The sequence below is a fragment of the Oncorhynchus masou genome, chromosome 23, assembly GCF_036934945.1.
Source record: "Oncorhynchus masou masou isolate Uvic2021 chromosome 23, UVic_Omas_1.1, whole genome shotgun sequence".
Lineage (NCBI taxonomy): Eukaryota > Metazoa > Chordata > Actinopteri > Salmoniformes > Salmonidae > Oncorhynchus > Oncorhynchus masou.
This window is the reverse complement of record NC_088234.1, coordinates 11,565,835-11,581,411: the sequence shown is the minus strand read 5'-3', so window position 1 is coordinate 11,581,411 and position 15,577 is coordinate 11,565,835. Positions and strand designations below refer to the sequence as shown.

The window sequence follows — 15,577 nt, the reverse complement described above, 5'->3', positions numbered from 1 at the left end:
AGTTGGGTAACAGGTCACCAGCACAGTCACCAGCACGGCCGGTCACCAGCACGGCCGGTCACCAGCACGGCCGGTCACCAGCACGGACGGTCACCAACACGGCCGGTCACCAGCACGGCCGGTCACCAACACGGCCGGTCACCAGCACGGCCGGTCACCAACACGGCCAGTCACCAGCACGGACAGTCACCAACACGGACGGTCACCAACACGGCCGGTCACCAGCACGGCCAGACACGGACGGTCACCAACACGGCCAGTCACCAACACGGACGGTCACCAACACGGTCACCAACACGGCCGGTCACCAACACGGACAGTCACCAACACGGTCACCAACACGGCCGGTCACCGACACGGCCAGTCACCAACACGGACGGTCACCAACATGGACTGTCACCAACACGGACGGTCACCGACACGGCCAGTCACCAACACGGACGGTCACCAACACGGACGGTCACCAGCACGGACAGTCACCAACACGGACAGTCACCAACATGGACGGTCACGGACGGTAAACCAACACGGACGGTCACCAACACGTCACCAACACGGACGGTCACGGACAGTCACCAACACGTCACCAACACGGCCAGTCACGGACGGTCACCAACACGGACAGTCACCAACACGGACAGTCACCAACACGGCCAGTCACCAGCACGGCCGGTCACCAACACGGACAGTCACCAACACGGCCAGTCACCAACACGGACGGTCACCAACACGGACGGTCACCAACACGGCCAGTCACCAACACGGACGGTCACCAACACGGCCGGTCACCAGCACGGCCAGACACGGACGGTCACCAACACGGCCAGTCACCAACACGGACGGTCACCAACACGGTCACCAACACGGCCGGTCACCAACACGGACGGTCACCAACACGGCCGGTCACCAACACGGCCGGTCACCAACACGGCCGGTCACCAACACGGCCGGTCACCAACACGGCAGGTCACCAACACGGTCACCAGCACGGACGGTCACCAGCACGGCCAGACACGGACGGTTACCAACACGGCCGGTCACCAACACGGCCGGTCACCGACACGGCCGGTCACCGACACGGACAGTCACCAACACGGCCGGTCACCAACACGGCCGGTCACCAACACGGCCGGTCACCAACACGGCCGGTCACCAACACGGACGGTCACCAACACGGACGTCACCAACACGGACGGTCACCAGCACGGACGGTCATCAACACGGACAGTCACCAACACGGACGGTCACCAACACGGACGGTCACCAACACGTCACCAACACGGACGGTCACGGACAGTCACCAACACGTCACCAACACGGCCAGTCACGGACGGTCACCAACACGGACAGTCACCAACACGGCCAGTCACCAGCACGGACAGTCACCAACACGGACGGTCACCAACACGGACAGTCACCAACACGGCCAGTCACCAACACGGACGGTCACCAACACGGACAGTCACCAACACGGCCAGTCACCAGCACGGACGGTCACCAGCACGGACAGTCACCAACACGGACGGTCACCAACACGGACAGTCACCAACACGGCCAGTCACCAACACGGACGGTCACCAACACGGATGGTCACCAACACGGCCAGTCACCAACACGGACGGTCACCAGCACGGACGGTCATGGACAGTCACCAACACGGACGGTCACCAGCACGGACGGTCACCAGCACGGACGGTCACGGACAGTCACCAACACGGACGGTCACCAGCACGGACGGTCATGGACAGTCACCAACACGGACGGTCACCAGCACGGACGGTCACCAGCACGGACGGTCACGGACAGTCACCAACACGGACGGTCACCAACACGGACAGTCACCAACACGGACGGTCACCAGCACGGACGGTCACCAGCACGGACAGTCACCAGCACGGCCAGTCACCAACACGGACGTTTGTGCGTGAATTCATTGGACGGTGTATGGAAATAGAAAAAGTGAGAAAATAAATCAACTGGAATATTTTCGAGAATGCATATTTGTAATAAGTGAGACTTGATATGAATGTTTCTTTCTTTCTCTCTCTCTATCAATTAATGTACTAGTTTATGCTAGAATATGTGGAGGATTACCTTATTTACATTTACACTTATTTGGCATTCAGACAACTTCAGGTAATGGGGAAAATGGAGCTGCTGAAAAGTGGACCCATATGGAACGAGAAAAAATATAGACACTGACGAGGACTCAGTGATGTAAAGTATTTATCTAAAAATACGTGAAAGTACTACTTAATTCGTTTTTGGGGGGTATCTGTACTTTACTTTTTTATATATATATTTTATCCTGACACCCTAATTTACTCGTTACATTTTGAATGCTGAGCAAGACAGGAAAATAGCCTAATTCACACACTTATCAAGAGAACTTCCCTGGTCATCCCTACTGCCTCTGATCTGGCAGACTCACCAAACACATGCTTCGTTTGTAAATGAAGTCCGTGTTGGAGCCCCTGGCTATCCGTATATATTTTTTAAAGTACGATAACATTATGTCATCTAGTTTGCTTTATATCAGGAATCTGAAATTATTTATACTTTTACGTTTGATAAAACGTGTTTATTTTACCAATACCATTTACTTTTGATACTTAAATATATTTTAAACCAAATAATACTTTTAGACTTTTACTCAAGTAGTATTGTACTGGGTGACTTTCACTTGCACTTGAGTAATGTTCTATTAAGGTGTCTTTTACTTTCACTCAAGTATGACAATTGGGTACTTTTTTAACCACTGCTTGGATAATTTGTTTCTTTATGTAATTTTCCATTACATTTTTTTTGTATGTGAATAACTATGTGGTGTAGTTGGCCTTTATTTGATCGGTTAGAGGGGTGTGTTCGTCAAACAGCTGACGGGCAGAAGAAGCTTCACGCGCAGATAAACAGCAACGACTTTTAGATAAGTTGAGCACGCACACAGACCGCAGGCTGTTTGACCTCATTTGACAGTTAGTTAATGACTTTGCGCTGACAGCACTTTTTAGAAGTTCTCATTTTTAGCGCCAGATGAATGAAGGTTAGGTAACGGGTGAAGAGCCACCAATACGCACAGTCGTGCGTGGATTCATTGCGTGGATTCATTGGACTTGTATAGAAATAGAAAAACGGAGAAAAAAAAAATTACTTCTGGACTATTTTTGAGTGCATATTTTGAATAAGTGGAGACGGGATGTAAATGTTTTTTCTCTATCAATTGACTTGTATATTGTCTTATTTGTCACACAGACAACTTCAGTAACGGGAAAAGAGAGCTGCGAAAAGTGGACCCATATGGAATAAAAACAACTGAATAAGAGACACTGGCTATTGGAATATTTTTTTTCTGCGTGTCATTTTTCATAAAACATTTCTATGTGGACAATAATGTGGTGTAACTAGACTTGATTGTTTTCTACCAACCCATAGCCCAACCATGCAGCAACAACGCTTGCTCAAGGTCCTGGTCATCGGTGACTTGGGCGTCGGCAAGACGTCCATAATCAAGCGTTATGTTCATCAGATATTCTCTCAACATTACCGGGCCACCATAGGAGTAGACTTCGCTCTCAAAGTCCTCAATTGGGATCACAAGACGGTGGTGCGTCTGCAGTTGTGGGACATAGCCGGTTAGTAGCCTAAATGAATTAACTTATTGTAATTACCTACCCTACGTTGCCTACCTTTTGGCTTGTATAACTGTGTATTATTTTATAAGACACACAAGTCTACAATATGTCACGCACTTAGGCCATGCTCCACGTTAAATGGTATCGGCCACTCGGTTGGTAAGCTAATTAGGTGTAACTAAAATACCCTATAGTTTTGTAACGTTTCTATTTTTATATGACACATAGGACTCTTAACGATAGGTTTCAGCTCTTAATCAGTAGCAAATGATGCCCAAAACGCTGGCATGAACGCACGCCGGACAAAATCGCGCGCACAAGCACCTATATATTCGTGAGTCTTTGTAATTGACTGTGTGTGTGTGTGTGTACCAGAAGTCCTCACTAGAATAGTCAACCAATTAACATTCAGAGAAGTGAGGATATGTTGCCAGTCCTCACTTGTAAAAATGTTATTTTAGGTTTAGGGTTTTAGAATTAGGCTTAAAATTAGGGTTAAATTTGAGGTTAGGGTTTAGGCATTAGGGAAAATAGGATTTTGAATGGGAATCAATTGTTGGTCCACAAAAAGTCTTCTCAGGTATAGTAAAGCATTGCTGTGTGTGTGTGTGTGTGTGTGTGTGTGTGTGTGTGTGTGTGTGTGTGTGTGTGTGTGTGTGTGTGTGTGTGTGTGTGTGTGTGTGTGTGTGTGTTTTAGCCCATCTGTTAACAGAGCAGACTGTTTATGGTGCTGTATCATCTAGACTTTTCCCTCCTAATCATCTCCACCAAAGATAATGACATCACACCATGTCTACCAGCTGTCAGTGTGTATGATGACCAGTCATCCGTTGAGAGTAGGTGTGCTGATCTGGTATTTTTTTAATAACGCTGATCTTGGGTCAAGATTTTCTTTTTGATAAAAAAATGGATGAAGAGTATATGGAGAGGGAATCTGATCCTAGATCAGCGCTCTTACTCTGAGACACTTTATACATACAGCCCCCAGGTCTCTTGCCACGTCCATATCATGCTATTTATTATAATTTATAGACCAGCGTTTCCCAAAGCTGGTCGGCGGGACCTCAAGAGGTGCACCTTTTATTTTGTTGCCCAAACACTACACAGCTGATTCAAATGAACAAAGCTTGATGATTGAAATAATCAACTAATCAGCTGTGTAGTGCTGGGGAAAAAACCAATCACCAAACACCTGAGTGGCACAGCGGTCAGGTATTGCATCGCAAGGCTTGAGGCGTCACTACAGATCCGGGTTCAATCCCAGGCTGTGTCACAGCCGGCCGTGACTGGGAGACCCTTGAGGTGGCGCACAATTGGCCCAGCGTTGTCCAAGCTAGGGGAGGGTTTGGCCGGCCAGGACTTCCTTGTTCCATTGCCCTCTAGCGACTCCTGTGGCGGGAAGGGTGCAGTGCACGCTGATATGGTTGACAGGTGGACGGTGTTCCTTCCAACACATTGGTATGGCTGGCTACCAGGTTAAGCGAGCAGTGTGTCAAGAAGCAGTGCGACTTGACATGGTCGTGTTTCAGAGAGCGCATGGCTCTCGACCTTCACCTTTCCAGAGTCCATACGGGAGGTGCAGCTATGGGACAAGACTGTAACTACCAATTTGGAGATCACGGAAAAGGGGTGAAAGTATCCCAAAAAATGATACAAAAACAACAACAACGTGCACCCCTTGGGGTCCAGAGGGCCAAGTTTGGGAAACGCTGCTATATAAGGATAGAAAATGGATCCTACATCAGCAGAAACGGATCCTACATCAGCACTCCTGCCCTGAGCCTCATTGCCAATAGGAGTCCTAAACAGTTTGTCCTTTGGGCTATGTGTTTAAAGCTCAGTGGGAACTCATCTCTCCTGTAGAAGCATATGTGGACTTAGTGAATGGAGATAGACGTTGTGGAATGGCACAATGCATGCATGCAGTGGATAGACAGAGATGGTGTGGTAAACAGAGATAGACGTTGTGGAATGGCACAATGCATGCATGCAGTGGATGGACAGAGATGGTGTGGTAAACAGAGAGAGACATTGTAGGAAAAGGCTTTTCTGCCAGGTTGCTAATCTGATGTTATTCAAGCAATGCGTGTTAGCAGCAACCGCTACACTATACAACCAAAAGGATGTGGACACGTGGGCATTATGGGCATTAATATGGAGTTGGTCCCCCCCCCCTTCGCTGCTATAACAGCCTCCACTCTTCTGGGAAGGCTTTCTACTAGATGTTGGAACATTGCTGTTATAACAGCCTCCACTCTTCTGGGAAGGCTTTCTACTAGATGTTGGAACATTGCTGTTATAACAGCCTCCACTCTTCTGGGAAGGTTTTCACCTAGATGTTGGAACATTGCTGCTATAACAGCCTCCACTCTTCTGGGAAGGTTTTCATCTAGATGTTGGAACATTGCTGCTATAACAGCCTCCACTCTTCTGGGAAGGTTTTCACCTAGATGTTGGAACATTGCTGCTATAACAGCCTCCACTCTTCTGGGAAGGGTTTCCACTAGATGTTGGAACATTGCTGCTATAATAGCCTCCACTCTTCTGGGAAGGCCTTCACCTAGATGTTGGAACATTGCTGCTATAACAGCCTCCACTCTTCTGGGAAGGGTTTCCACTAGATGTTGGAACATTGCTGCTATAATAGCCTCCACTCTTCTGGGAAGGCCTTCACCTAGATGTTGGAACATTGCTGCTATAACAGCCTCCACTCTTCTGGGAAGGGTTTCCACTAGATGTTGGAACATTGCTGATATAACAGTCTCCACTCTTCTGGGAAGGCCTTCACCTAGATGTTGGAACATTGCTGCTAAAACAGCCTCCACTCTTCTGGGAAGGCCTTCACCTAGATGTTGGAACATTGCTGCTATAACAGCCTCCACTCTTCTGGGAAGGCCTTCACCTAGATTTTGGAACATTGCTGATATAACAGCCTCCACTCTTCTGGGAAGGCCTTCACCTAGATGTTGGAACATTGCTGATATAACAGCCTCCACTCTTCTGGGAAGGCCTTCACCTAGATGTTGGAACATTGCTGCTATAACAGTCTCCACTCTTCTGGGAAGGCCTTCACCTAGATGTTGGAACATTGCTGCTATAACAGCCTCCACTCTTCTGGGAAGGCCTTCACCTAGATGTTGGAACATTGCTGCTATAACAGCCTCCACTCTTCTGGCTTCACATAGATGTTGGAACATTGCTGCTATAAAGCCTCCACTCTTCTGGGAAGGGCTTCACCTAGATGTTGGAACATTGCTGCTATAACAGCCTCCACTCTTCTGGGAAGGCCTTCACCTAGATAGATGTTGGAACATTGCTGCTATAACAGCCTCCACTCTTCTGGGAAGGCCTTCACCTAGATGTTGGAACATTGCTGCTATAACAGCCTCCACTCTTCTGGGAAGGCCTTCACCTAGATGTTGGAACATTGCTGCTATAACAGCCTCCACTCTTCTGGGAAGGCCTTCACCTAGATGTTGGAACATTGCTGCTATAACAGCCTCCACTCTTCTGGGAAGGCCTTCACCTAGATGTTGGAACATTGCTGCAGGGACTTGCCACATGCTTCTTCCATTCAGCTACAAGAGCATGAGTGAGGTTGGGCACTGATGTTGGGTGATTAGGCCTGGCTCGCAGTCGGCGGTCCAATTCATTCCAAAGGTGTTCGATGGGGTTGAGGTCAGGGATCTGTGCAGGCCAGTCAAGTTCTTCCACACAGATCTAGACAACCATTTCAGTATGGAACTTGCTTTGTGCACAGGGGTATTGTCTTGCTGAAACAGGAAAGAACCTTCCCCAAACTGTTTCCACAAAGTTGGAAGCACAGAATCATCTAGAATGTCATTGTATGCTGTAGCGTTAAGATTTCCCTTCATTGGAACGAAGGTGTTTAGCCCGAACCATGAAAAACAGCCCCAGACCATTATTCCTCCTCATTCACACTTTACAGTTGGCACTATGCATTGGGGCAGGTAGCGTTCTCCTGGCATCCGCCAAACGTAGATTAGTCTGTCGGACTGCCATGTGGTGAAGCGTGAGTCATCACTCCAAAGAACGCGTTTCCACTGCTCCAGAGTCCAATGGCGGCGAGCTTTACACCATTCCAGCCAATGCTTGGCATTGCACATGGTGATCTTAGGCTTGTGTGCGACTGCTTGGCCACGGAAACTAATTTCATTAAGTTCCCGACAAACAGTTTTTGTGCTGTTGTTGCTTCCAGAGGCAGTTTGGGACTCGGTAGTGAGTGTTGCAACTGAGGACAGATGATTTTTATGCGCTACAGGCTTCAGTAGTTGGCAGTCCCGTTCGGTGAGCTGGTGTGGCCTACCACTTCGCGGCCGAGTTGTTGCTCCTAGACGTTTCCACTTCACAATAACAGTAATTACAGATGACCCGGGCAGCTCTAGCAGGGCAGAAATCTGACAAACTGACTTGTTGGAAAGGTGGCATCCTCTGACGGTGCCACGTTGAAAGTCACTGAGCTCTTCAGTAAGGCCATTCTACTGCCAAAGTTTGTCGATAGAGATTCAGCAACGGGTGTGGCTAAAATAGCTGAATCCATTCATTTGAAGGGGTGACCACATACTTTTGTGTATATGTGGTGTTTTTCATTACACATCCTGAACGGAATGTGTTGTTCAGAGAGAGCCTGTTCTCTCTGTCTGTCTAGATGGTCAGAGGTGAAAGTAAGTAGGTTTCTTACTGTGTTTTCAGACCTGTTTGTGCCCTAAAATAGCGTCTGTCTATCAGATGGTTTTTCCCAGTATATTAGTATCATGTGAGAGAGGTTAACTTCCAGGAGAAATTACATTTACACATTACAAAACTTGTGTGTGTGTGTGTGTGTGTGTGTGTGTGTGTGTATTATATATATATATATATATATATATATATATATATATATATATATATATATATATATATATATATATATATATATATATATATATATATATGTATATATATATATATATATATATATACACACACACTTAGCTGCTTACGTAATTTTATTGAAAAAGATTGTTATTGTTGTAGTTGTTGGTAAATCATTGTTGTTGTGTCCCCAGGCCAGGAGCGCTATGGCAACATGACGCGAGTGTACTACCGTGAGGCTGTGGGTGCGTTGGTGGTGTTTGACATGACCCGAGCCTCTACCTTCCAGGCTGTCCTCAAGTGGAAGAGAGATCTCGACTCCAAGGTTACTGACAAGTCACGCTTAGAACATGCTTAGAACCAGTAATAATGCATTTTACCTGGTGGTGTTTGACATGACACGGGCCTGCACTTTCCAGGCTGTCCTCAAGTGGAAGAGAGATCTCGACTCCAAGGTTACTGACAAGGGACATAATATGCTTATAATATGCTTATAACCAGGTAGATTCTGATGAGGCTCAAGTTCTGTTTACATTTAATAGAGCTTTGTTTACATTCCCCCTTCACTCTTCTATTTCACCCTTCCCTCCTTCCCTCCTTCATTCCTGTCTCTGTCTCTCTCTGTCTCTCTCTGTCTCTCTCTCTCTCTCTCTGTCTCTCTCTCTCTGTCTCTCTGTCTCTGTCTCTCTGTCTCTCTCTCTGTCTCTGTCTCTCTCTCTCTGTGTCTCTCTCTCTCTGTGTCTCTCTCTTTCTCTCTCCACAACTCTGTCTCACCACTCCTTCATCTCTCTCTCCTCCCAGGTTGCTCTGGGTAACGGGAGGCCAATTCCGGCCGTCCTATTGGGTAATAAGTGTGACCAAATGAGCACTGGTCTCTGCTCCAAACTGCCCAAACTGGAGAACTTCACCAGAGACCACGGCTTCGTGGGGTGGTACGAGACCTCAGCCAAGGTGAGAGGTCAGAGGTAAAAAGTCACGACATGGGGTCACGGCATAGGGAGGGATAGGTCTCTATTGTTGCTGTATGGAGTGTATATCAGGGGATTTATGCTTTATGTTAGGAGATGTTAGCAGACAGTGTCTGAGCTCATTCATAGAATGTCAATACCTGCTAACTGCTGGCTGAGTGAGGGACTGTGATTATAAACTGTCTTTTTACCTCTCTGTCTCCCCCTGTCTCTCTCTCCCCCTGTCTCTCTCTCCCCCTGTCTCTCTCTCTCCCCCTGTCTCTCTCTCTCCCCTGTCTCTCTCTCCCCCTGTGTCTCTCTCTCTCTCCCCCTGTGTCTCTCTCTCCCCCTGTCTCTCTCTCTCCCCCTGTGTCTCTCTCTCTCCCCCTGTGTCTCTCTCTCTCCCCCTGTGTCTCTCTCTCTCTGTGTCTCCCCCTGTCTCTCTCTCCCCCTGTCTCTCTCTCTCCCCCTGTCTCTCTCTCTCCCCTGTCTCTCTCTCCCCCTGTGTCTCTCTCTCTCTCCCCCTGTGTCTCTCTCTCCCCCTGTCTCTCTCTCTCCCCCTGTGTCTCTCTCTCTCCCCCTGTGTCTCTCTCTCTCCCCCTGTGTCTCTCTCTCTCCCCCTGTGTCTCTCTCTCTCCCCCTGTCTCTCTCTCTCCCTGTCTCTCTCTCTCCCCGTGTTGCTCTCTCTCCCCCTGTCTCTCTCTCTCCCCCTGTGTGTCTCTCTCTCCGTCTGTCAGGACCCGGTTTTGAACCTGGGTCTCCGGAGTGAGAAACAGTCACTTAACCAACTGAGCCACGAATAGACAGCAGAACCCAGAAGATGAGGCAGACACAGCAGTACTTAAGACAAAAAGCACAATGGGGACATCTACTGACAAAAACCCGGAACAACCCTGGCCAAATCCTGACAGAATCCCCCCCCTAGGAACGGCTCCTGACGTTCCTACCAGCTCTCTCAGGGTGGAGGGCCCTGAACTGACGAATGAGGTCAGGGTCCAGGATGTCTTTGGCAGGAACCCAGGAGCGCTCCTCAGGACCGTAGCCTTCCCAGTCCACCAGATACTGCCAGGACCGCTGCACCCGGCGGGAATCCAGTATCCGGTGGACGGTATAAGCCGGCTGGCCTCCAATGACACGAGGCGGAGGGGGAGGTCTGTCTGCCGGGACAAGGGGAAAAAACAACAGGTTTTAACAATGACACATGAAATGTGGGATTAATCTTAAGGGATCTGGGTGTAGGCGATAAGAAACTGGGTTAACTCTCCTGGCAACCTTGAAGGGACCGATGTATTTTGGGACAGCTTGCGAGACTCCACCCGTAGAGGTAAGTCTCTTGTGGAAAGCCAGACTCTCTGGCCGGGGCGCAGGGTAGGCCCGGGACGGCGACGTCTGTTGGCTTGTTGTTGATACCTCTGTGAGGAACGCATCAGATTAAGACGGGTCTTCCTCCACATAAGCCGACAGCGTCTGACGAACCTCAAGGCTGAAGGCACTCTGACTTCTGCCTCCTGGTCCGGGAACAATGGAGGAGCATAGCCAAACTGACACTCGTGCGGGGACATACCAGTGGAGGAGGAGCGCAAGGTGTTGTGCGCGTATTCGGCCCAAACAATAAAGGATGACCATGTGGACGGGTTGTCACGAGTCATACATCGGAGGGTGGTTTCCAGCTCTTGATTCATCCTCTCTGTTTGGCCGTTGGACTCCGGATGGTACCCTGAAGATAGACTGGCAGAAGCCCCCATGAGTTGGCAGAAGGCCTTCCAAAACCTTGAGGCGAACTGGGGACCTCTGTCAGAAACCACATCTTGAGGAATGCCGAAGACTCGGAACACATGATTAATTACCAACTCAGCCGTTTCCTTGGCAGAAGGTAACTTAGTCAGAGGGACGAACCTGGCCGCCTTTGAAAACCTGTCGATTATGACTAGGATAGTAGTATTGCCATGGGATGGAGGAAGTCCAGTAATAAAGTCCAATGAGATATGGGACCAGGGTCTGTGGGGAACAGGTAAAGGGTGAAGGAGTCCTTGAGGGCGGAGGTGAGAAGATTTGCCCTGGCAGCACACGGGGCAGGCATTGACGAAAGTGGCAACGTCTTCTCTTATGGTAGGCCACCAGAACTTACGCTGGATGAACTCCAAGGTGCGACCTACGCCCGGATGACAGGTGAGGCGAGAGGAGTGCCCCCACAGAAGGACCTGAGTCCTCACTGCCTTGGGAACAAACAACCGATTGGCAGGGCCTCCTTTAGGGTCCGGTTCGCTAGCTTGAGCACGTCTCACGGTATCCTCAACTTGCCACGAGATCGGAGCCACAATCTTAGCAGCAGGAAGGACAGGCATGTCCGTGTCATCTCGAATGGCAGGAGCGTAGACTCGGGACAGGGCATCCGGTTTGAGATTCTTCGACCCGGGCCGATAGGTGAGGATAAACTGGAATCGATTGAAGAAAAGAGACCATCTAGCTTGTCTAGAGTTCAATCGCTTCGCCTGCTGGATATACTCCAGATTTTTGTGGTCCGTAAGCACTTGAAACGGGTGAGAAGCCCCCTCGAGCCAGTGTCTCCATTCCTTCAATGCCATCTTAACCGCTAGGAGTTCACGATCCCCCACATCGTAGTTCCTCTCAGTCGGGGTAAGCCGGTGTGAGAAGAAAGCGCACGGATGAAGCTTCTTGTCTTCACCCCTCTGAGACAGGACAGCTCCAACACCAACCTCTGATGCGTCTACCTCCACCACAAATGGTTCATCCGTAGTCGGTAGTATCAGGATGGGAGCAGAGAGGACGCGCTGCTTGAGTCCTTGGAAGGCCGTCTCAGCTTCTCTTCCCCACACAAACCTTGCATTGCCACCTTTGGTTAAAGCTGAGAGAGGAGCTGCCACCAAACTGAAGTTCTTGATGAACTTGCGGTAAAAGTTTGTGAAGCCCAGGAAACGCTGAACATCCTTAACGGATTTGGGGGTGGGCCAATCCGCTACCGCCCCTACCTTCCTAGGGTCCATTTGGACTCGACCGGGTTCCACTACAAATCCCAGGAATTGTACTCGGGATGAATGGAATTCACATTTTTCCGGCTTAACGTACAGATGGCTGTCCAGGAGGCGTTTGAGTACTTGTCTGACATGCTTAGTGTGTTCTTGAAGGGAGCTCGAAAAGATGAGGATGTCATCCAAGTAAACGAACACAAATATGTTAAGCATATCCCTAAGCACATCGTTTATGAGCGCTTGGAACACCGCTGGGGCGTTGGTCAGGCCGAAGGGCATCACCAAGTATTCATAGTGACCAGTAGGCGTGTTGAAAGCGGTCTTCCACTCGTCACCAGGTCTGATCCGCACAAGATGGTATGCGTTCCGCAGGTCAAGCTTAGTGAAAACAACTGCTTCCTGGAGCAGCTCGAAGGCTGTGGCCATAAGGGGTAGCGGGTAACGGTTACGGACGGTTATGTCATTGAGTCCCCGGTAGTCGATGCAAGGACGTAATCCACCATCTTTCTTGGCCACAAAGAAAAACCCTGCTCCCGCCGGGGAGGTTGATGGACGCATGAGGCCTGCTTCCAGAGAGTCCTTGATGTAGGTATCCATAGCAGCTCGTTCGGGTGGAGATAGGGAAAAGATCCGACCCCTGGGGGGCAAGTGCCCGGAAACAGGTCGATGGGGCAATCGTAAGATCTATGGGGTGGTAGCATGGTGGCCCTCTGTTTGCTAAACACCAGTTTGAGGTCATGGTAACACTCGGGAACTCGGGTCAGGTCGATGGATTCTAAAGACTCGGGAGTAGAACTCGGGAATTCTGGAAAATACAAGTAGCTTGGCACGTAGGACCCCACTGCTTGATAGTGCCCACAGACCAGTCGATGTGAGGGTTATGGCTGTGAAGCCAGGGGTATCCAAGGACGAGAGGGAACTCGGAACAGGAGATCAAATGAAAGTTCATCAATTCCTGGTGTTGTGAAACTGAAAGTCTCAAGGAGGTAGTGACATGAGTGACAAGTCCAGATCCCAAAGGGCTTCCATCCAATGTAGTAACCCTCATGGGGTCACTTAGAGGTTCAGAGGGAACGCCATTCTCCTTCGCCCAGACACCATCCATGAAGTTACCTGCGGCTCCAGAGTCTACCAAGGCTTGAAGGTGAAGCTTGTGGTTGTCCCAGGAGAGGGTGACTGGAATGAGCAGACGGGAGTTGGACGGATGGGAGGAGGTTATGTTTCCCGTTACAGTTCCCCCGGTCTGTACGGGACAGAGCGTTTCCCTGGAGCCCGGGACACGTGGAACGGAAATGGCCCGGTTTGCCGCAATATAGACAGCGTCGCTCCCTCATCCGGCGGTCTCTCTCAGCCTGGGAGATGCGTCCAATCTGCATGGGTTCCGGTGGAGCCAGCGATGATAAAGGTGGGGACTCGGAGCTGGGACTGATAGGGGCTAGAGGTCTACGGTTGAGTTCTCTCTCTCTCAGACGCTGGTCACTGCGTGAGGCCAACTTGATCAGGGACTCGAGATTGTCCGGTGGTTCCCGAGTGGCCAGTTCATCTTGGATAGTGTCGGAAAGGCCTTTCAGAAAGCACACCGTGAGCGCCTCGTTGTTCCAGCCACTCGCTGCTGCCACCGTGCGGAACTGGATGGCATAGTCCGTCACGCTGCGCCAACCTTGATGGAGAGTCAGGAGCTGTTTGGCTGAGTCAGAACCACTGCTTGGGCCTTGAAACACTCGTTTGAATTCCTCAGCAAAGGCAGAGTAGCTGGCACAGCAGGAACTATGGGCATCCCACACAGCAGTAGCCCAGGCCAGGGCTTTTTCCGACAGCAGGGTAATGATATATGCGATCTTAGACCGGTCGGTGGGAAACGACGAAGGTTGCAGCTCAAAGGAGAGAGAACATTGAGTGAGAAAGCCTTTACAAGCACTTGGATCACCTGAGAACCGTTGGGGAGGTGGAAGACGAGGTTCAGCCAGGGGGTTAACTGCCATGGGTACGTGAACCTGAGGTACTGGGACGGGAACCATTGCCGGGGTAAGTCGATCAGATATCTGCTTTATGGAAGTCAGCATCTCCGACAGAAGATGAGAATGTCTAGCCATTAAGGCCTCTTGCTGAACCAGGGCGGCTTCGTGGCGTTGGACAGTCTCCTGGTGGTGGGACAGCGTGGCAAAAAGGTCCTGGGAACTGGCTGCCTCTGGGTTCATTTTTGGCTCTGTGTTTCTGTCAGGACCCGGTTTTGAACCTGGGTCTCCGGAGTGAGAAACAGTCACTTAACCAACTGAGCCACGAATAGACAGCAGAACCCAGAAGATGAGGCAGACACAGCAGTACTTAAGACGGTGTATTTAATAAAGAAAAAATCCTAAAATACAAAAAATGGCAAATCCAAAAGGTGGTAGGAAAAACACAAAAAGACCTCAAAAGAAACTCACCAAAAAATAAACAAAAACAAAAAAACAGAATACCACAAGAACTTCACCCGGAATCGACAAGAGCACACAGAACACTAGGGCAGGGTGCTAACATACAAACACAGAGCACAGAACTGAGGGAAACAAAGGGTTTAAATACAATCAGGGGAAACGAGACACAGGTGCAAACAATAATGGGGATCAAGGGAAAAACACAGGGACAAAAAGCACAATGGGGACATCTACTGACAAAAACCCGGAACAACCCTGGCCAAATCCTGACACCGTCTGTGTGTCTCTCTCTCCGTCTGTCTGTCTCTCTCTCCGTCTGTCTCTCCGTCTGTCTGTCTGTCTGTCTTTCTCACTTTCTCTCTGTGTGTGTACTTTATTTACAAAGGTGTTTGTTCTTCACTGCTGTGATGGATAGATAGATAGTGAAAATACCACAGAATGCGAAAATTGAATTCTCTCTCTCCCCCCATCCCACTCCCCCTCGCAGGACAACACCAACATCGATGCGGCCATCATGTGTTTGGTAGAGAGCATCATGGCGGTAGAGGAGGAGAGGTCATCAGGTGTAGATACTAGAGACCCCAGTGTCCTGCTCCTACCACGCTTTGACTACAATATGAAAGAGAGGACAGGGGGGCCAGGGTGTGATGGGTGTAATAAAAAGATTACTCTGCCGGGACGGAGAGAGATGGGGGATATCTGAGGGGGACGGTGGA

At 49.6% G+C, this 15,577-nt stretch overlaps 1 protein-coding gene across 2 annotated transcripts in view; it reads left to right on the top strand.

The window, feature by feature from the left end:
• Positions 1-15,577, top strand: part of LOC135510305 (ras-related protein Rab-38-like) — a 23,445-nt gene extending 7,868 nt beyond the window's left edge. The window contains exons 1-4 of one of the 2 annotated variants that reach the window (XM_064931131.1): positions 2,844-3,632; positions 8,702-8,832; positions 9,309-9,458; positions 15,349-15,577. In XM_064931131.1, the coding sequence (XP_064787203.1) occupies positions 3,440-3,632; positions 8,702-8,832; positions 9,309-9,458; positions 15,349-15,564 (690 nt within the window). In that variant the 5' untranslated portion in view covers positions 2,844-3,439 and the 3' untranslated portion in view covers positions 15,565-15,577. Of the gene's footprint in view, positions 1-2,843; positions 3,633-8,701; positions 8,833-9,308; positions 9,459-15,348 lie in introns of those variants that run through there. The other variant, XM_064931132.1, reaches the window with a different exon arrangement.